We start from the raw sequence: 21,145 nt of genomic DNA on the forward strand, positions 1-21,145 counted from the left end.
TTGTTGTTGTTGTTGTGGTCTTCAGTCCTGAGACTGGTTTGATGCAGCTCTCCATGCTACTCTATCCTGTGCAAGCTTCTTCATTTCCCAGTACCTACTGCAACCTACATCCTTCTGAATCTGCTTAGTGTATTGACCTCTTGGTCTCCCTCTACGATTTTTACCCTCCACGCTGCCCTCCAGTGCTAAATGTGTGATCCCTTGATGCCTCAAAACATGTCCTACCAACCGATCCCTTCTTCTAGTCAAGTTGTGCCACAAACTTCTCTTCTCCCCAATCCTATTCAATACCTCCTCATAAGTTACGTGATCTACCCACCTTATCTTCAGCATTCTTCTGTAGCACCACATTTCAAAAGCTTCTATTCTCTTCTTGTCCAAACTGGTTATTGTCCATGTTTCACTTCCATACATGGCTACACTCCATACAAATACTTTCAGAAACGACTTCCTGACACTTAAATCTATACTCGATGTTAACAAATTTCTTTTCTTCAGAAACGCTTTCCTTGCCATTGCCAGTCTACATTTTATGTCCTCTCTACTTCGACCATCATCAGTTATTTTGCTCCCTAAATAGCAAAACTCCTTTACTACTTTAAGTGTCTCATTTCCTAATCTAATCCCCTCAGCATCACCCGATTTAATTTGACTACATTCCATTATCCTCGTTTTGCTTTTGTTGATGTTCATCTTCTATCCTCCTTTCAAGACACTGTCCATTCCGTTCAACTGCTCTTCCAAGTCCTTTGCTGTCTCTGACAGAATTACAATGTCATCGGCGAACCTCAAAGTTTTTACTTCTTCTCCATGAATTTTAATACCTACTCCAAATTATTCTTTTGTTTCCTTTACTGCTTGCTCAATATACAAATTGAATAAGATCGGGGATAGGCTAAAACCCTGTCTCACTCCTTTCCCAACCACTGCTTCCCTTTCATGCCCCTCGACTCTTATAACTGCGATATGGTTTCTGTACAAATTGTAAATAGCCTTTCGCTCCCTGTATTTTACCCCTGCCACCTTCAGAACTTGAAAGAGAGTATTCCAGTTAACGTTGTCAAAAGCTTTCTCTAAGTCTACAAATGCTAGAAACGTAGGTTTGTCTTTTCTTAATCTTTCTTCTAAGATAAGTCGTAAGGTTAGTATTGCCTCACGTGTTCCAACATTTCTACGGAATCCAAACTGATCTTCCCCGAGGTCCGCTTCTACCAGTTTTTCCATTTGTCTGTAAAGAATTCGCGTTAGTATTTTGCAGCTGTGACTTATTAAACTGATAGTTCGGTAATTTTCACATCTGTCAACACCTGCTTTCTTTGGGATTGGAATTATTATATTCTTCTTGAAGTCTGTGGGTATTTCGCCTGTCTCATACATCTTGCTCATCAGATGGTAGAGTTTTGTCATGACTGGCTCTCCCAAGGCCATCAGTAGTTCTAATGGAATGTTGTCTACTCCCGGGGCCTTGTTTCGACTCAGGTCTTTCAGTGCTCTGTCAAACTCTTCACGCAGTATCGTATCTCCCATTTCATCTTCATCTACATCCTCTTCCATTTCCATAATATTGTCCTCAAGTACATCGCCCTTGTATAAACCCTCTATATACTCCTTCCACCTTTCTGCCTTCCCTTCTTTGCTTAGAACTGGGTTGCCATCTGAGCTCTTGATATTCATACAAGTGGTTCTCTTCTCTCCAAAGGTCTCTTTAATTTTCCTGTAGGCAGTATCTATCTTACCCCTAGTGAGACAAGCCTCTACATCCTTACATTTGTCCTCTAGCCATCCCTGCTTAGCCATTTTGCACTTCCTGTCGATCTCATTTTTGAGACGTTTGTATTCCTTTTTGCCTGCTTCATTTGCTGCATTTTTATATTTTCTCCTTTCGTCAATTAAATTCAATATTTCTTCTGTTACCCAAGGATTTCTATTAGTCCTCGTCTTTTTACCTACTTGATCCTCTGCTGCCTTCACTACTTCATCCCTCAGAGCTACCCATTCTTCTTCTACTGTATTTCTTTCCCCCATTCCTGTCAATTGTTGCCTTATGCTCTCCCTGAAACTCTCTACAACCTCTGGTTCTTTCAGTTTATCCAGGTCCCATCTCCTTAAATTCCCACCTTTTTGCAGTTTCTTCAGTTTCAATCTGCAGTTCATAACCAATATATTGTGGTCAGAATCCACATCTGCCCCTGGAAATGTCTTACAATTTAAAACCTTGTTCCTAAATCTCTGTCTTACCATTATATAATCTGTCTGATACCTTTTAGTATCTCCAGGATTCTTCCAGGTATACAACCTTCTGTTATGATTCTTGAACCAAGTGTTAGCTATGATTAAGTTATGCTCTGTGCAAAATTCTACAAGGCGGCTTCCTCTTTCATTTCTTCCCCCCAATCCATATTCACCTACTGTGTTTCCTTCTCTCCCTTTTCCTACTGACGAATTCCAGTCACCCATGACTATTAAATTTTCGTCTCCCTTCACTACCTGAATAATTTCTTTTATCTTGTCATACATTTCATCAATTTCTTCATCATTTGCAGAGCTAGTTGGCATATAAACTTGTACTACTGTAGTAGGCATGGGCTTTGTGTCTATCTTGGCCACAATAATGCGTTCACTATGCTGTTTGTAGTAGCTAACCCGCACTCCTATTTTTTTATTCATTATTAAACCTACTCCTGCATTACCCCTTATTGATTTTGTATTTATAACCCTGTAATCACCTGTCCAAAAGTCTTGTTCCTCCTGCCACCGAACTTCACTAATTCCCACTATATCTAACTTTAACCTATCCATTTCCCTTTTTAAATTTTCTAACCTACCTGCCCGATTAAGGGATGTGACATTCCACGCTCCGATCCGTAGAACGCCAGTTTTCTTTCTCCTGATAACGACGTCCTCTTTGAGTAGTCCCCGCCCGGAGATCCGAATGGGGGACTATTTTACCTCCGGAATATTTTACCCAAGAGGATGCCATCATCATTTAATCATACAGTAAAGCTGCATGTCCTCGGGAAAAATTACGGCTGTAGTTTCCCCTTGCTTTCAGCCGTTCGCAGTACCAGCACAGCAAGGCCGTTTTGGTTAATGTTACAAGGCCAGATCAGTCAATCATCCAGACTGTTGCCCCTGCAACTACTGAAAAGGCTGCTGCCCCTCTTCAGGAACCACATGTTTGTCTGGCCTCTCAACAGATACCCCTCCGTTGTGGTTGCACCTACAGTACGGCCATCTGTATCGCTGAGGCACGCAAGCCTCCCCACCAACGGCAAGGTCCGTGGTTCATGGGGGGGGGGGGGGGGGGGCACTGACCTTACCATATGAGAAATGTAGTGGTTTCTGTCCAGATTACCAGCTGTGCAAACCAGAGTTGATTTTGCTGTGCACACAATAATAATAAAATAATGATAATAATAACAATTTTTTGTCATTCAGCTTTCACAGCAACCCACAGCATCACTCACATAATAGAATATAGATGATAATTTAAAAGAAACAACATGCTAGTTATTAACATTACAGTTTTATGTTACATTTGGTAAATTCCTTTACACCACAGATTGGATGGATAACTAACCAGTGAGGCGCAATTTGTTTGATTGCTTGTTCTGATAAAACTTCTACTGTTTGTGAAAGCTTATTAAATAATCTGTGCCCCATGAGTTCATAGCTGTTAAGTGATTTTTCACAATCTGTAGTATGGAGTATAAATGCGTCTATTGTTTCTTGTGTTGTAGCAATGTATATTTTATCTGTGTTTCAATGCTGGTAACTTCCTTGTATAAATTAAAACATAGTATATATAAGTTTATTTCTGTTGAGATTTTTTGTTCACAAAACAAATGTTAACAGTGTGCCTTATATGAAAAGAGTAATAACCGTAATAGCTTTCTTGTGCAGTATTAAGATGTCATGCACACAACTAGAGTTACCCCATAAGGTAATACCATATAATATGCTTTAGCAAAATAAAAAAATTATATGTTTAACATATACTTCAGGTGCTCAATCGATACGTCACCTTAACAAGTAAATTTATTTTGACAGCTTGCCACTAATATATTGTAAGTGTTGACCCCAAGATAATTTATCATCTAAATATATCCCCAAAACCTTAACACAACCCAGGCCAGATTCTGGGCCTGTGGCAATGTGAAATGCAGTCTGACAATGTTTAAAGCAATATAAGAAAAAGATAGATTGATACTCACCATAAAGACGAAAAAGCAGACAGGCACAGCGAAAAGACAGTTACACGTTAGCTTTTGGCCAACGCTTTCTTCAGAAAAGAAAACACACACACACTCATTCGCACAGGCAAGCACACCTCACACACACATGATTGCCATCTCTAGCAACTTGGACTGCAATGCCAATCTGCCATTATTTGTTCTCCTTGGAGTGTACACAAATTGATACAATCATTGTGGCGCTATATGCAGTACTGAGATTCATTTGAAGATATGACTAGATGCCGCCCCTGTGTCCAGTGTTGTCGTGGGTCCACTACTGTCAGTACTACTTTTTCTGCTACCACATCAAGGGAAGTCACAACGGTGGTCATCATGCTGACAGTCCGTGGTGTTACAAATGTAATTGTACTGACCACACATATTTTTGCCTTACTAAGGGCAAGCCTATTATGTGGCTGTCACATGGTTATACAGTGGGGCTGCTGAGATCCTGCATGGTATTGACTGTGACCCTCTTGAACCCATTGATAAATTATTTGCAAGACACTCGTGAGATACTGACCACCACAAGCAGCAATATCGTGGTATGATAAACAACAATCTTGATAGATCAATTTCCTGTGTCTATCATATTCTGACACATGCTAGGGGTTCTCCATCATACACAAAGCATAACATGATCTTACAAACAATACAGCATTCAAATGCTATTTCTGGATGAAAACCCATTGTGTAATCTTTTCTTATGTTCTGTTGCTCGTACCTTCTTTTTGGTTCTGAAATGCTAATCATTTGCATATCCAAGCATCTAGTACACTTTATGTCAATGTGATACTTGTTGCATGCTGCCTTCACAGTGCTGCAACCTTAATGGCCCATAATGTATAATGGAGAGAACAACAATGTGGAGAGTAATACTCTTAAGACATTTATACAGAATAGATGAAAACATGTTAACTAAACAGGTCCTCAGGTATGTTTGCTAAAAGAAGTCAGCAACAAGCTGGATTCAAGAGGTCTTTGGTAAAAGAAGTCAACAGTCAACTATAAACTGGATTCTAGAGGTCAAAAAAGGCTTATGAAGAATCCCAAACACAGTTTTAGAAGAAAATCATTACAGATGGAAGGCCTTCAAGGCAGGAAGGAAAATAAATAAGATTCAAATGAACTGAAACATATTAAAGGGATGAAGGAATACTGTATGGAAAGGAATAGAAAACAGAACGTGAGGTCTTGAAATTGGCACAGTCTCTCTTTTTTTTTCTGGATCATGGGGAATAAATTATGTCAGTATTTTTGTAGGTGGAAGGAAGTACTCCATGAACACATTTTTTAGCTGTTAAATGGGTTTTTGTGAGATAGTAGTCAACTTCGTTCACTAAGTCAAATATGGAATATTAACCTTTTTTGTTTGTTTTCTATGTTTGGTGCTAGTAAGTACACTCTTGTATTGATAATACATATTCAAATATTATTTTGTTGTAAGCCATGAGGCAATGTCCTATGTAGTCAGGTTGCAGTTTTATGACATCATATCCTGAAATCAAAAGCTGCTTCTTCCTGTACCCACATCTGAATTTATGGATTCTTTTCATTTGTTCCCTAAGCGTTGCTAGTCCTAGGCATCTCGTGGCATAACTGATTTCATTCATACAATTATGTAAAGGATAGATTACTACTCACCATTAGGATATGTCGAGTTGCAGACAGGTGCAATAGAAAGACTGTTCACCATTAGGATATGTCGAGTTGCAGACAGGTGCAATAGAAAGACTGTTCACCATTGGGATATGTCGAGTTGCAGGCAGGTGCAATAGAAAGACTGTTCACCATTGGGATATGTCGAGTTGCAGACAGGTGCAATAGAAAGACTGTTCACCATTGGGATATGTCGAGTTGCAGGCAGGTGCAATAGAAAGACTGTTCACCATTAGGATATGTCGAGTTGCAGACAGGTGCAATAGAAAGACTGTTCACCATTAGGATATGTCGAGTTGCAGACAGGTGCAATAGAAAGACTGTTCACCATTAGGATATGTCGAGTTGCAGACAGGTGCAATAGAAAGACTGTTCACCATTAGGATATGTCGAGTTGCAGACAGGCGCAATAGAAAGACTGTTCACCATTGGGATATGTCGAGTTGCAGGCAGGTGCAATAGAAAGACTGTTCACAATTAGGATATGTCGAGTTGCAGGTAGGTGCAATAGAAAGACTGTTCACCATTAGGATATGTCGAGTTGCAGGCAGGTGCAATAGAAAGACTGTTCACCATTAGGATATGTCGAGTTGCAGGCAGGCGCAATAGAAAGACTGTTCACCATTAGGATATGTCGAGTTGCAGACAGGCGCAATAGAAAGACTTTTATACATTAATCTTTCAGCCAAACCCTTCATCACACACACACACACACACACACACACACACGTATGATTAACAGTTATGTTTCCAACAGTAGTAGCAGACTCCATTGAAATTGCTGCCAGTGATCCGTTTCTGCGATGAGCATTATTGTGAAGTATAAATACAGGATAGCAAAAGAGCCTGTCTGATCATGACAACAAAAAAACATTTCGTTGCCTGGATATTGTGTTACAACAGATAAGTTAGCATGTAAGAAATAGAAATGATTAGTTTATCTGAATTTTTGTAATCAGTCTACAAAAGGATCAGGAGATAAAATAATGCCACACACAGGTACTGAATATGTTGTATATGAAATGGCAAAAAATATGGCCATAGGGACCTCAGTTTGCCACAATACCACAGCCAGTTCAACTTCATCGAACTCTTATGGGCTCAAGATAAGGATGATGTTCTAAGGAACAACAAAAAATGTACTCTGACACAAATGGAAAGACTGACAAAGAATGCTATAAACCAAACTTCGTCATCAGATTGGCATAATGTTGTAAGACACTTGAAAGAAGTTGTAATGAATAGGTAGTGGTCAATAACATTAAACAAATTATTATTTTATTACATTCTGATGTTTCTTGTGGCCACAGAGACAACAGCAAAGATATAATAGTATACGTCTTTTAGTAGTATAATTGTTAGCAAAATTCAGTTGTGTTCATTCCCCACAATTTTCTCTGCTTTTTTAGGTAATTTGTTACTTTGCTACATCTGTGTGACTGGATACCCATCTTATTGCTATTATTCACCTGGAATGTGTGATTACTGTATCTTACGCACCACATCTGTGCAGCAGCAGTGGGTCTACCTACAAAAATATGGGCAACAGCCAGTAAGGAGGTGATGTGTTTATTTTGTGTGTGTGTGTGTGTGTGTGTGTGTGTGTGTGTGTGCGCGCGCGCGCGCGTCTCACCATCTCATGAGCACGTGGCATATTGTGTATGAGCCAGCAACTCTGCTCCCCTCCACTGCCATCTGTCTATCACCAAGTAATTTTATTCAGAGTGTAACAATACTATGAAAAGGAAAGTTGCCACTCATCATGTAGCGGAAATGCTGAGTTGCAGATAGGCACATGCATCTGCAACTCAGCATTCTGCTGTTTGGTGGGCCAGCCGAAGTGGCCGTGCGGTTAAAGGCGCTGCAGTCTGGAACCGCAAGACCGCTACGGTCGCAGGTTCGAATCCTGCCTCGGGCATGGATGTTTGTGATGTCCTTAGGTTAGTTAGGTTTAACTAGTTCTAAGTTCTAGGGGACTAATGACCTCAGCAGTTGAGTCCCATAGTGCTCAGAGCCACTTGAACCACTTGCTGTTTGGTGAGTGGCAACAGTCCTTTTCATACTATTGTTACACTCCATCCTCGATTTTCCATTGTTTGATTAATCGGAGTGTAATATGATAAAAACTTGTTCATATAATGAAAAAAAAAATAGATTTCTACTTAAAGATAACACGTTGAATTGCATACAGGCACAACAAAAAGTCTGTTACACATTTAGCTTTTGACCAAAGCCTTCTTCAGCAAAGGAAACACACACACACACATTCATTCATACAAGCAACCACACTTCACACACACACATGACCGCCATCTTTAGCAGCTCGGACCGCAATGTTGTCGGAGAAAACACACATGAAAGTTGTGAAAGTGTCCAGCTAGTCTCCCCGCACCTGGGGTTTTGGGTGACTTTCCTGTAACACTCTCCATTTCCTAAACTTTGCCAGTCCTTTTTCTTGATCCCTCTTCGTTCCTCTTCAACCCTTCTGTCACAGGAAGGAGCCACTGGCTCCAAAAGCTTGCGTAGTTTTATAACTTTCATATGTTTTCTCCTAGTACAGCGTGCCAAGTAGATTTTTTATATCCATCCAATTATATTGTGTTTCCAAAAATTGATAATTTTCATGAATATTGACATTGGATGACAGCCATTATTTCTTTTTCTGACTATTCAGCCATTAGATCTTCTATTATTCCATGTATTTGGTAAGGAAAGTATATATCTGTGCTTAAAAGACCCTCATGTATGAAAACAGGATTTTGAACCATATAATTAGTAACTGCTGTGGTCTTTAATTTGATTTTGTCATGGTTGTGGGCAGATTTTGCCTAACACTTTAGAGATCTGTAGATCCGTCATATATATCAGTTGACTTATAGCCTTTGGGTGTAATCTCCCATTGCATCTCTCTTGTGCACACCTTCAGTGAATACAGTGTAAGGGCCAATATTATATTGTTCATAGAAATTTTCATCAGTGTCTTCTACATCTACATCTACATTCATACTCCGCAAGCCACCCAACGGTGTGTGGCGGAGGGCACTTTACGTGCCACTGTCATTACCTCCCTTTCCTGTTCCAGTCGCGTATGGTTCGCGGGAAGAACGACTGTCTGAAAGCCTCCGTGCGCGCTCTAATCTCTCTAATTTTACATTCGTGATCTCCTCGGGAGGTATAAGTAGGGGGAAGCAATATACTCGATACCTCATCCAGAAACGCATCCTCTCGAAACCTGGCGAGCAAGCTACACCGCGATGCAGAGCGCCTCTCTTGCAGAGTCTGCCACTTGAGTTTATTAAACATCTCCGTAACGCTATCACGGTTACCAAATAACCCTGTGACGAAACGCGCCGCTCTTCTTTGGATCTTCTCTATCTCCTCCGTCAACCCGATCTGGTACGGATCCCACACTGATGAGCAATACTCAAGTATAGGTCGAACGAGTGTTTTGTAAGCCACCTCCTTTGTTGCTGGACTACATTTTCTAAGCACTCTCCCAATGAATCTCAACCTGGTACCCGCCTTACCAACAATTAATTTTATATGATCATTCCACTTCAAATCGTTCTGCACGCATACTCCCAGATATTTTACAGAAGTAACTGCTACCAGTGTTTGTTCCGCTATCATATAATCATACAATAAAGGCTCCTTCTTTCTATGTATTCGCAATACATTACATTTGTCTATGTTAAGGGACAGTTGCCACTCCCTGCACCAAGTGCCTATCCGCTGCAGATCTTCCTGCATTTCGCTACAATTTTCTAATGCTGCAACTTCTCTGTATACTACAGCATCATCCGCGAAAAGCCGCATGGAACTTCCGACACTATCTACTAGGTCATTTATATATATTGTGAAAAGCAATGGTCCCATAACACTCCCCTGTGGCACGCCAGAGGTTACCTTAACGTCTGTAGACGTCTCTCCATTGATAACAACATGCTGTGTTCTGTTTGCTAAAAAATCTTCAATCCAGCCACACAGCTGGTCTGATATTCCGTAGGCTCTTACTTTGTTTATCAGGCGACAGTGCAGAACTGTATCGAACGCCTTCCGGAAGTCAAGAAAAATAGCATCTACCTGGGAGCCTGTATCTAATATTTTCTGGGTCTCATGAACAAATAACGCGAGTTGGGTCTCACACGATCGCTGTTTCCGGAATCCATGTTGATTCCTACATAGTAGATTCTGGGTTTCCAAAAACGACATGATACTCGAGCAAAAAACATGTTCTAAAATTCTACAACAGATCGACGTCAGAGATATAGGTCTATAGTTTTGCGCATCTGCTCGACGACCCTTCTTGAAGACTGGGACTACCTGTGCTCTTTTCCAATCATTTGGAACCCTCCGTTCCTCTAGAGACTTGCGGTACACGGCTGTTAGAAGGGGGGCAAGTTCTTTCGCGTACTCTGTGTAGAATCGAATTGGTATCCCGTCAGGTCCAGTGGACTTTCCTCTGTTGAGTGATTCCAGTTGCTTTTCTATTCCTTGGACACTTATTTCGATGTCAGCCATTTTTTCGTTTGTGCGAGGATTTAGAGAAGGAACTGCAGTGCGGTCTTCCTCTGTGAAACAGCTTTGGAAAAAGGTGTTTAGTATTTCAGCTTTACGCGTGTCATCCTCTGTTTCAATGCCATCATCATCCCGGAGTGTCAGGATATGCTGTTTCGAGCCACTTACTGATTTAACGTAAGACCAGAACTTCCTAGGATTTTCTGTCAAGTCTGTACATAGAATTTTACTTTCGAATTCACTGAACGCTTCTCGCATAGCCCTCCTTACGCTAACTTTGACATCGCTTAGCTTCTGTTTGTCTGAGAGGTTTTGGCTGCGTTTAAACTTGGAGTGAAGCTCTCTTTGCTTTCGCAGTAGTTTTCTAACTTTGTTGTTGTACCACGGTGGGTTTTTCCCGTCCCTCACAGTTTTACTGGGCACGTACCTGTCTAAAACGCATTTTACGATTGCCTTGAACTTTTTCCATAAACACTCAACATTGTCAGCGTCGGAACAGAAATTTTCGTTTTGATCTGTTAGGTGGTCTGAAATCTGCCTTCTATTACTCTTGCTAAACAGATAAACCTTCCTCCCTTTTTTTATATTCCTATTAACTTCCATATTCAGGGATGCTACAACGGCCTTATGATCACTGATTCCCTGTTCTGCACTTACAGAGTCGAAAAGTTCGGGTCTGTTTGTTATCAGTAGGTCCAAGATGTTATCTCCACGAGTCAGTTCTCTGTTTAATTGCTCGAGGTAATTTTCGGATAGTGCACTCAGTATAATGTCACTCGATGCTCTGTCCCTACCACCCGTCCTAAACATCTGAGTGTCCCAGTCTATATCTGGTAAATTGAAATCTCCACCTAAGACTATAACATGCTGAGGAAATTTATGCGAAATGTATTCCAAATTTTCTCTCAGTTGTTCTGCCACTAACGCTGCTGAGTCGGGAGGTCGGTAAAAGGAGCCAATTATTAACCCAGCTCGGTTGTTGAGTGTAACCTCCACCCATAATAATTCACAGGAACTATCCACTTCTACTTCACTACAGGATAAACTACTACTAACAGCGACAAACACTCCACCACCGGTTGCATGCAATCTATCCTTCCTAAACACCGTCTGTACCTCTGTAAAAATTTCGGCAGAATTTATCTCTGGCTTAAGCCAGCTCTCTGTACCTATAACGATTTCAGCTTCGGTGCTTTCTATCAGCACTTGAAGTTCCGGTACTTTACCAACGCAGCTTCGACAGTTTACAATTACAATCCCGATTGCTGCTTGGTCCCCGCATGTCCTGACTTTGCTCCGCACCCTTTGAGGCTGTTGCCCTTTCTGTACTTGCCCGAGGCCATCAAACCTAAAAAACCGCCCAGTCCACGCCACACAACCCCTGCTACCCGTGTAGCCGCTTGCTGCGTGTAGTGGACTCCTGACCTATCCAGCGGAACCCGAAACCCCACCACCCTATGGCGCAAGTCGAGGAATCTGCAGCCCACATGGTCGCAGAACCGTCTCAGCCTCTGATTCAGACCCTCCACTCGGCTCTGTACCAAAGGTCCGCAGTCAGTCCTGTCGACGATGCTGCAGATGGTGAGCTCTGCTTTCATCCCGCTAGCGAGACTGGCAGTCTTCACCAAATCAGATAGCCGTCGGAAGCCAGAGAGGATTTCCTCCGACCCATAGCGACACACATCATTGGTGCCGACATGAGCGACCACCTGCAGATGGGTGCACCCTGTACCCTTCATGGCATCCGGAAGGACCCTTTCCACATCTGGAATGACTCCCCCCGGTATGCACACGGAGTGCACATTGGTTTTCTTCCCCTCTCTTGCTGCCATTTCTCTAAGGGGCCCCATTACGCGCCTGACGTTGGAGCTCCCAACTACCAGTAAGCCCACCCTCTGCGACCGCCCGGATCTTGCAGACTGAGGGGCAACCTCTGGAACACGACAAGCAGCCATGTCAGGCCGAAGATCAGTATCAGCCTGAGACAGAACCTGAAACCGGTTCGTCAGACAAACTGGAGAGGCCTTCCGTTCAGCCCTCCAGAATGTCTTTCGCCCCCTGCCACACCTTGAGACTACCTCCCACTCTACCACAGGTGAGGGATAGGCCTCAATGCGGGCAGTATCCCGGGCAACCACAGTCTTAGTCCGATCGGGGGATGCGTGGGACGAGCTGGCCGTCCCCGACAAACCCCCATCCGGACCCCCACAGTGATGCCCATTGGCAACAGCCTCAAGCTGTGTGACCGAAGCCAACACTGCCTGAAGCTGGGAGCGAAGGGATGCCAACTCAGCCTGCATCCGAACACAGCAGTTGCAGTCCCTATCCATGCTAAAAACTGTTTTGCAAAGAACGTCTGAACTAATCTACAGAGAGCGCAAACAAATCGACAAAATTTAAACGGTTATTAAAATACAAGATTGCGTAGTAAATGCAGTAATGCTGCTACTAACGCACTGCTGACACACTGCTCGGCAGCGGAAGGAGACTACGCGATTTTACACTATTCAGGTACTAAAACGCGATGCTACAACTCGCAAATACTATAATACGCCCGAAATTTATGTATCAAACAATGCAAGTACCAAAACCACTCAAAGAAATTAAGAATTAAACTATGTAAGAAATGAGTGAGCTAGGAGTATACGACTTGCTGCTGCAGCTGCTTATCCAACGGCGGCAGGGAGCACACTGACTGACCAACCGACACTGGCCGTTCAAAACAAAAACAAAAGACAAACGACTACACGAATTTACACTATTCAGGTACTAAAACGCGATGCTACAACTCTCAAATACTATAATACGCCCGAAATTTATGTATCAAACAATGCAAGTACCAAAAACACGCAAAGAAATTAAGAATTAAACTATGTAAGAAATGAGTGAGCTAGGAGTATACGACTTGCTGCTGCAGCTGCTTATCCAACGGCGGCAGGGAGCACACTACCTTTAGCTAGTATTGTTGATTTTCAGTGATGGATGTAACCATTGCTGTGCTTGCTACTTGTGCAACTGTCCAGGGCCGTCTGTCACGTAGGGAAGTATATTGGCCTTATTGAGCAGTTGTAGGTCCTTCGAATTTTGCTGTTTCATAGGTAGTTTGGTGACAGGCATCTCTTGGTTGGTGGCTAAGTTGACTTCAGCAGTGGATTCATCCATACTGTCTTCTTTAGTATTCAGGAACTGAAAAGCACTATAAACAGCGTTGGACACTCTTCATGGTGCTACAGACAAACGATTGAGAGGTTGGCGGTTCTCCACCTTCACTGTTCTGGCCACTGTGCATTCCACACCCATGAAAGAGTGGACAGATGAAAAACGGCTTAACACACTTTTAAATTTGTCACCTCAAAACCAAAATAATATGTAAAAATCAGTTAAAACCAAAGAGCGAATTTCGAGTGTGATCTCCATGGAATGGTTGTTGCAGGGAAGTTTTGTATAAGCCGTGTTATTTGATACCATTGTGTTGTGTCTCCACAGCAATGTTGCTACTATTAAAGTTCCACCCTTGTATATATTTTAGGTCTATCCATAATTCTTTCTTAAACAGAGGTCTTCATTTTGCCATTTTCAGTGTCTTCTTCTATCATCTGCAATACATTGTAATATTACCATAGGTGGAACACCCCTGACCTTTCTCCCCAACACAATTTATGTATAGTGACTGTTTATTCTTCTATTGTAGATAGATACATTAGTCATATTAATAATTAATGTTTTTAATTGTGAGGTAGAACTGCAGCGAAAATACCAGTGGTCCACACTGTGATCGGTGTGCAGAAGGCTTTTATGGAGATCCAGAGAGAGGTTCATGCCTGCCATGCCCTTGCCCACACCCAGTACCAGGAGGCAATTTTGCAGTCAGATGCAGAGTAACACCAGGACATGTTCACTGCCATTGTCGCCCGGGATACACTGGCAAAAGATGCGAAAGGTAAAACAAATCAACAGTTTTTGTGTAAGAAATAAATTTTTTGTTGGGGATTATTGTGTAATTAAGAAAGAAGCGAAACCTTACACATCAGAGATCCTTCAAGTGTAAAAACTCTGGACATGCCTGACAGAAGAAGGAAGTCACAGAAGTCATTTGTAGGATTTAGAATTTCATTTCTTTTTCACGGCACTATGAAATGTGTGTAAAAAATTCGTAGGGAAGTGTGAGTCCAGATGCTACCAACAGATATGTATGAAAATAGGAAAGTTGATATCTTCTTATAATTTTGCAGTTTTCTCAAGTGAATTTTTTTTTTTATGCAGACTTAATACACAGATTACGAATATTGTCGTAGAGGAGCATGTAAAAATCATTTGGCTCCTGATTGTGATCTGCATATGATGGTTGTAATACAGTCCATACTGACTAAGTAAACTATTTCATGCCAGATATGCAAATAAAAGTGATATTTTATTGAATCCCTCAAACAAATAATATGTAATGGGAGTCTGTGGCTTTGAGAATAGTGTTTGTCAAATTGTATTCCAGTATCAAAAATGCATATTTCAGTTCTTTTCCTGCATTTAAATACTCACAGTACTTATCAAATAATAACAGAACAACAATGACTTGACAGCAGTTTGCTGCTGACTGGGTTTGCATGCTCACACATACCTTCAGCTGAGTTTGCATTCTTTTACATTTTTGGTTCAGTTGTGATTTTTGTGTATAGTGTTATTAATTGGTTTGTGCTTTGATGCTGAAATTCCTGTGAACTGTTACATAAAACACTTTCTGCTTTGTCATGCCAACAGCTACATCAGTACTCTTCTCTTTCAATTAGTGACTGGAAAGAGATTTTTCAGACTGAAGACTAATCAACTGTTGTGGTTCACAAATACAGCAATCAATGGTGAAGAACATTCATATGTGTGGTTTGTTTAGGCATTTTAGGTAGACAGTTGAAAGCCTAACAAGTCAGAAAATAATTTTGAAACATGACTTCCTCATTTCACAAATAATCCAAAATTATTTTTCTAGTAATTTTGCTAACTTGAGGTCCACATGGAAAGCTTGCTAATAAAGAACATGATAAAGGTACTGTTATACTTTTGCCAGACTTCTTACAGCACTGCTAAATGCAAAAAACTTATGAAACTGGAGAAACATATGTTGTGTTTAAAGTTACTGTCATGATTTGTTGAATCCTCTCCTCAACAATTAAATAGTATTCCATTTTCTAATATGCAGTTTGTATAAAAATTTTAGTGCCCGTGAAATATTGGTATCAATAGTTAATTTAGGAGTTGTGCAGCTATTGTATGTCCATCAAAATGGATGAAGCAACAGATAATTTAGGAGTTGCGCAGCTACTGTATTTCCATCAAAATGGATGAAGCAACAGATATTCATTCTGACATATATTCTCATTACCTAAGAATAGATATTGATGAAATATTTGTGGTAGTGTTTTTACTTGTACTCTTAATCATAAAATTGTAAAATGTGAGCACCACTCGGGGGTTAGGCTTTAGGCCTGTTCCAACTGGCCAACTGCTGCCTACAAAGCAGTAGGAGAAACGATCTATGTTGTGGGAAATGTGATAGTTATGTCACTAATCCTGCCAGCCGTTATTGCTAGTAGTTGAATCCTGATGGTGCCATTGCTCTTTTATTAAAGCAGCTCTTCATTTGTCCTCATGAGGCTAAATGAATCCAATTCCAGACCATTCTACCTCAGAAAAAAATATGACGAGGTACCGGGAATCAGAGCCAGATCTGCTCTGAAGGCAGCCATGCTAACCAATTGGCTAGGGATGCAGTACTTACTCATAAAGTGGTTTGCAAATAATTCAAATTAAAAAGAATAATGAAAATCAATAAGGCAATAGTTTTAAACAACACATTTGTGCTTAACTTTTTAAAACAAAGCATGCTTTTATTTTGAAATAAATTCGTGATCTACAGTACTGAAAAGCCATTGATTTTGATTAAAATTTGAAGAACAAACACACAACTTGAATTATTTCATTTTGATTTAGTTGGGCACACCACTCTACAATTTTAAGACAACGTTTTCTTTCTGATGCATTAATCGTTGTGACCCTGTGTTCGGCCATGATGTACAAATGTACTAAAATGGTCTGCTCGATAGTGGTCAGTTCGTTTTTTTGCCCCCCATCAGTCTACTGATGGGTTTGATGCGGCCCGCCACGAATTCCTTTCCTGTGCTAACCTCTTCATCTCAGAGTAGCACTTGCAACCTACATCCTCAATTATTTGCTTGACGTATTCCAATCTCTGTCTTCCTCTACAGTTTTTGCCCTCTACAGCTCCCTCTAGTACCATGGAAATCATTCCCTCACGTCTTAGCAGGTGTCCTATCATCCTGTCCCTTCTCCTTATCAGTGTTTTCCACATATTCCTTTCCTCTCCGATTCTGCATAGAACCTCCTCATTCCTTACCTTATCAGTCCACCTAATTTTCAACATTCGTCTATAGCACCACATCTCAAATGCTTCGATTCTCTTCTGTTCCGGTTTTCCCACAGTCCATGTTTCACTACCATACAATGCTGTACTCCAGACATACATCCTCAGAAATTTCTTCCTCAAATTAAGGCCGCTATTTGATATTAGTAGACTTCTCTTGGCCAGAAATGCCTTTTTTGCCATAGCGAGTCTGCTTTTGATGTCCTCCTTGCTCCGTCCGTCATTGGTTATTTTTCTGCCTAGGTAGCAGAATTCCTTAACTTCATTGACTTCGTGACCATCAATCCTGATGTTAAGTTTCTCATACGAGCACTTCGTTCTTGATCGTCCACTCTTATTATTCCCTCTTGGTTGTTGTACATATTGTATATGACCCGTCTCTCCCTATAGCTTACCCCTACTTTTTTCAGAATCTCGAACAGCTTGCACCATTTTATATTGTCGAACGCTTTTTCCAGGTCGACAAATCCTATGAAAGTGTCTTGATTTTTCTTTAGCCTTGCTTCCATTATTAGCCGAAACATCAGAATTGCCTCTCTCGTCCCTTTACTTTTCCTAAAGCCAAACTGATCGTCACCTAGCGCATTCTCAATTTTCTTTTCCATTCTTCTGTATATTATTCTTGTAAGCAGCTTCGATGCATGAGCTGTTAAGCTGATTGTGCGATAATTCTCGCACTTGTCAGCTCTTGCCGTCTTCAGAATTGTGTGGATGATGCTTTTCCGAAAGTCAGATGGTATGTCGCCAGACTCATATATTCTACACACCAACGTGAATAGTCGTTTTGTTGCCACTTCCCCCAATGATTTTAGAAATTCTGATGGAATGTTATCTATCCCTTCTGCCTTATTTGACCGTAAGTCCTCCAAAGCTCTTTTAAATTCCGATTCTAATACTGGATCCCCTATTTCTTCTAAATCGACTCCTGTTTCTTCTTCTATCACGTCAGACAAATCTTCACCCTCATAGAGGCTTTCAATGTATTCTTTCCACCTATCTGCTCTCTCCTCTGCATTTAACAGTGGAATTCCCATTGCACTCTTAATGTTACCACCGTTGCTTTTAATGTCACCAAAGGTTGTTTTGACTTTCCTGTATGCTGAGTATGTCCTTCCAACAATCATATCTTTTTCGATGTCTTCACATTTTTCCTGCATCCATTTCGTCTTAGCTTCCCTGCACTTCCTATTTATTTCATTCCTCAGCGACTTGTATTTCTGTATTCCTGATTTTCCTGGAACATGTTTGTACTTCCTCCTTTCATCAATCAACTGAAGTATTTCTTCTGTTACCCATGGTTTCTTCGCAGTTACCTTCTTTGTACCTATGTTTTCCTTCCCAACTTCTGTGATGGGCCTTTTTAGAGATGTCCATTCCTCTTCAACTGTACTGCCTACTGTGCTATTCCTTATTGCTGTATCTATAACGTTAGAGAACTTCAAACGTATCTCGTCATTCGTTAGTACTTCCGTATCCCACTTCTTTGCGTATTGATTCTTCCTGACTAATGTCTTGAACTTCAGCCTACTCTTCATCACTACTATATTGTGATCTGAGTCTATATCTGCTCCTGGGTACGCCTTACAGTCCAGTATCTGATTTCGGAATCTCTGTCTGACCATGATGTAATCTAATTGAAATCTTCCCGTATCTCCCGGCCTTTTCCAAGTATACCTCCTCTTGTGATTCTTGAACACGGTATTCGCTATTACTAGCTGAAACTTGTTACAGAACTCAATTAGTCTTTCTCCTCTTTCATTCCTTGTCCCAAGCCCATATTCTCCTGTAACGTTTTCTTCTACTCCTTCCCCTACAACTGCATTCCAGTCACCCATGACTAGTAGATTTTCGTCCCCCTTTACATACTGCGTTACCCTTTCAATATCCTCATACACTTTCTCTATTTGTTCATCTTCAGCTTGCGATGTCGGCATGTATACCTGAACTATCGTTGTCGCTGTTGGTCTGCTGTCGATTCTGATTAGAACAACCCGGTCACTGAACTGTTCACAGTAACACACCCTCTGCCCTACCTTCCTATTCATAACGAATCCTACACCTGTTATACCATTTTCTGCTGCTGTTGATATTACCCGATACTCATCTGCCCAGAAATCCTTGTCTTCCTTCCACTTCACTTCACTGACCCCTACTATATCTAGATTGAGCCTTTGCATTTCCCTTTTCAGATTTTCTAGTTTCCCTACCACGTTCAAGCTTCTGACATTCCATGCCCCAACTCGTAGAACGTTATCCTTTCGTTGATTATTCAATCTTTTTCTCATGGTAACCTCCCCCTTGGCAGTCCCCTCTCGGAGATCCGAATGGGGGACTATTCCGGAATCTTTTGCCAATGGAGAGATCATCATGACACTTCTTCAATTACAGGCCACATGTCCTGTGGATACATGTTACGTGTCTTTAATGCAGTGGTTTCCATTGCCTTCTGCATCCTCATGTTGTTGATCATTGCTGATTCTTCCGCCTTTAGGGGCAATTTCCCACCCCTAGGACAAGAGAGTGCCCTGAACCTCTATCCACTCCTCTGCCCTCTTTGACAAGGCCATTGGCAGAATGAGGCTGATTTCTTATGCTGGAAGTCTTCGGCCGCCAATGCTGATTATTTATCAAAATTTAGGCAGTGGCGGGGATCGAACCCGGGACCGAAAATGTTTTGATTATGAATCAAAGACGCTACCCCTAGACCACGGGTGAGTTAAGTGGTCAGTATAGAAGTAAAATTACTCATCTGTATTTGGAAAAAGATATTATCATTCAAAGAACTCATTATCATGAAATCAAAGATAAGAGAATTAATGAGTCAATAAAAGGGAAGGAGAAGGGGGTGTGAGGGGCATGGAAAGAAGCTCATGATTATTTCAGGTGGGTCAAAGGGGTGAGTGAGTAGGTGTAAAGAACTTGACAATGTCTGTTTTACATTGACTCACATGAATTAGATAGCTCAAATAAGCATAGTATTAATAGATATTCTTGCACTAAATTGCTGTATGTTCTATGTAGAATGAAAATAATATAAAAGTGCTTCATCCTGTGTACATTTGTGTTCTTTTCATCAGTGAAGCAAAATAATTATTGGGGACTATCATTCATTCATAGGAAATATGTGCTTTAGAAAATTACTCATTTATGGCTTAAGTATTTTCCTGATTACAGATGCAGCTATGGTTGGTATGGGTTCCCACTGACAAAGGGTGGTTCATGTGTTCCTTGTAATTGTAATAAATATGGAAGTGTAAGTGATGAATGTGACGAAGAGACAGGTCAGTGTAACTGTCGTACTGATATAACTGGCAGGGACTGCAGTTTGTGTCAGGAAAGGCGCAACATTCTGACCCAACGTGGCTGCATGTGTAAGTATCAAAATCACATATTTCTGAGCAACCACACCCCCACCTCTCCCAAAAAAGTAGAATATCTCTCTCTCTCTCTCTCTCTCTCTCTCTCTCTCTCTCTCTCTCTCTTGTGTGTGTGTGTGTTGTACTTTTGGTCAAAAATGTTTCTGTAGATAGTGTATTTAAAGAACAGTGTTATGGAACCACTGGCCATCTTCAAGCCATGAATTAACATTACAAGTGAAAGGAAGATTCCTTGACATCAGATATGTGTTTCTTAACCGTAGCATTTCTCTCATGACGTGTGTATGCGATAGATGGTACAACTAAAAAAAAGTTGTGTATTTGACAGCAAGGGGCCTCCTTTAAATATGATTTAGTGACTGGAAGATCATCACTTGACCAAAACTAGTTGTCTGGAAGTAAATTATTATTACATCATCTTCTGGTGGTACCACAGAGATGTTTTGTTACTTTTTGTATCACTGTGATTTACCCACATCCCTGATCCAGTAGAGAACAGAGAATCAGAAGGAAAAAACTTAGCAAGCTTCCATGTGTGCTCAGATTTTGAAATGTTTATGTGCAAAAAAATTAATGTGTTACCTCACTCTTTTTTAACACACTTTCCTAGAATTTTAATTTTCCATCACCTAAAATGTAGAGGACCTATTTCTGGAACCCACGCTGCTATCTTCATGAATTAGCAGTGAGAGCCAAAGTCCAGTTTCTCTTACAGGGGGAATAATCTCCAGATTACTGGTCTGTTTTTTCCCTATGAACTTTAGGTTCCTCAGAATACAGTGTCCTTTTCCCTATAGTTTCACACAAGCTGTATGTGTCTGCTAGGCGATGTCATAAGACAGGGCTGGCCAGAAATTCTGCAAGCATGCGGTGCAGAATTCCGGGTCACAGCGTGCACGACGCAGCCGTCAGCGTTCACGTAG

The 21,145-nt window shown here is 41.1% G+C and overlaps 1 protein-coding gene across 1 annotated transcript in view; it reads left to right on the top strand.

Annotated features, from left to right (window-relative positions):
* LOC126262654 (laminin subunit alpha-1) overlaps nucleotides 1-21,145 on the top strand; it is a 429,094-nt gene that overhangs the window by 199,217 nt on the left and 208,732 nt on the right. The window contains exons 11-12 of the mRNA XM_049959424.1: nucleotides 14,153-14,352; nucleotides 20,020-20,216. Of these exons, the coding sequence (XP_049815381.1) occupies nucleotides 14,153-14,352; nucleotides 20,020-20,216 (397 nt within the window). The remainder of the gene's footprint in view (nucleotides 1-14,152; nucleotides 14,353-20,019; nucleotides 20,217-21,145) is intronic.

The sequence above is a fragment of the Schistocerca nitens genome, chromosome 6 (genome assembly GCF_023898315.1).
Source record: "Schistocerca nitens isolate TAMUIC-IGC-003100 chromosome 6, iqSchNite1.1, whole genome shotgun sequence".
NCBI lineage: Eukaryota > Metazoa > Arthropoda > Insecta > Orthoptera > Acrididae > Schistocerca > Schistocerca nitens.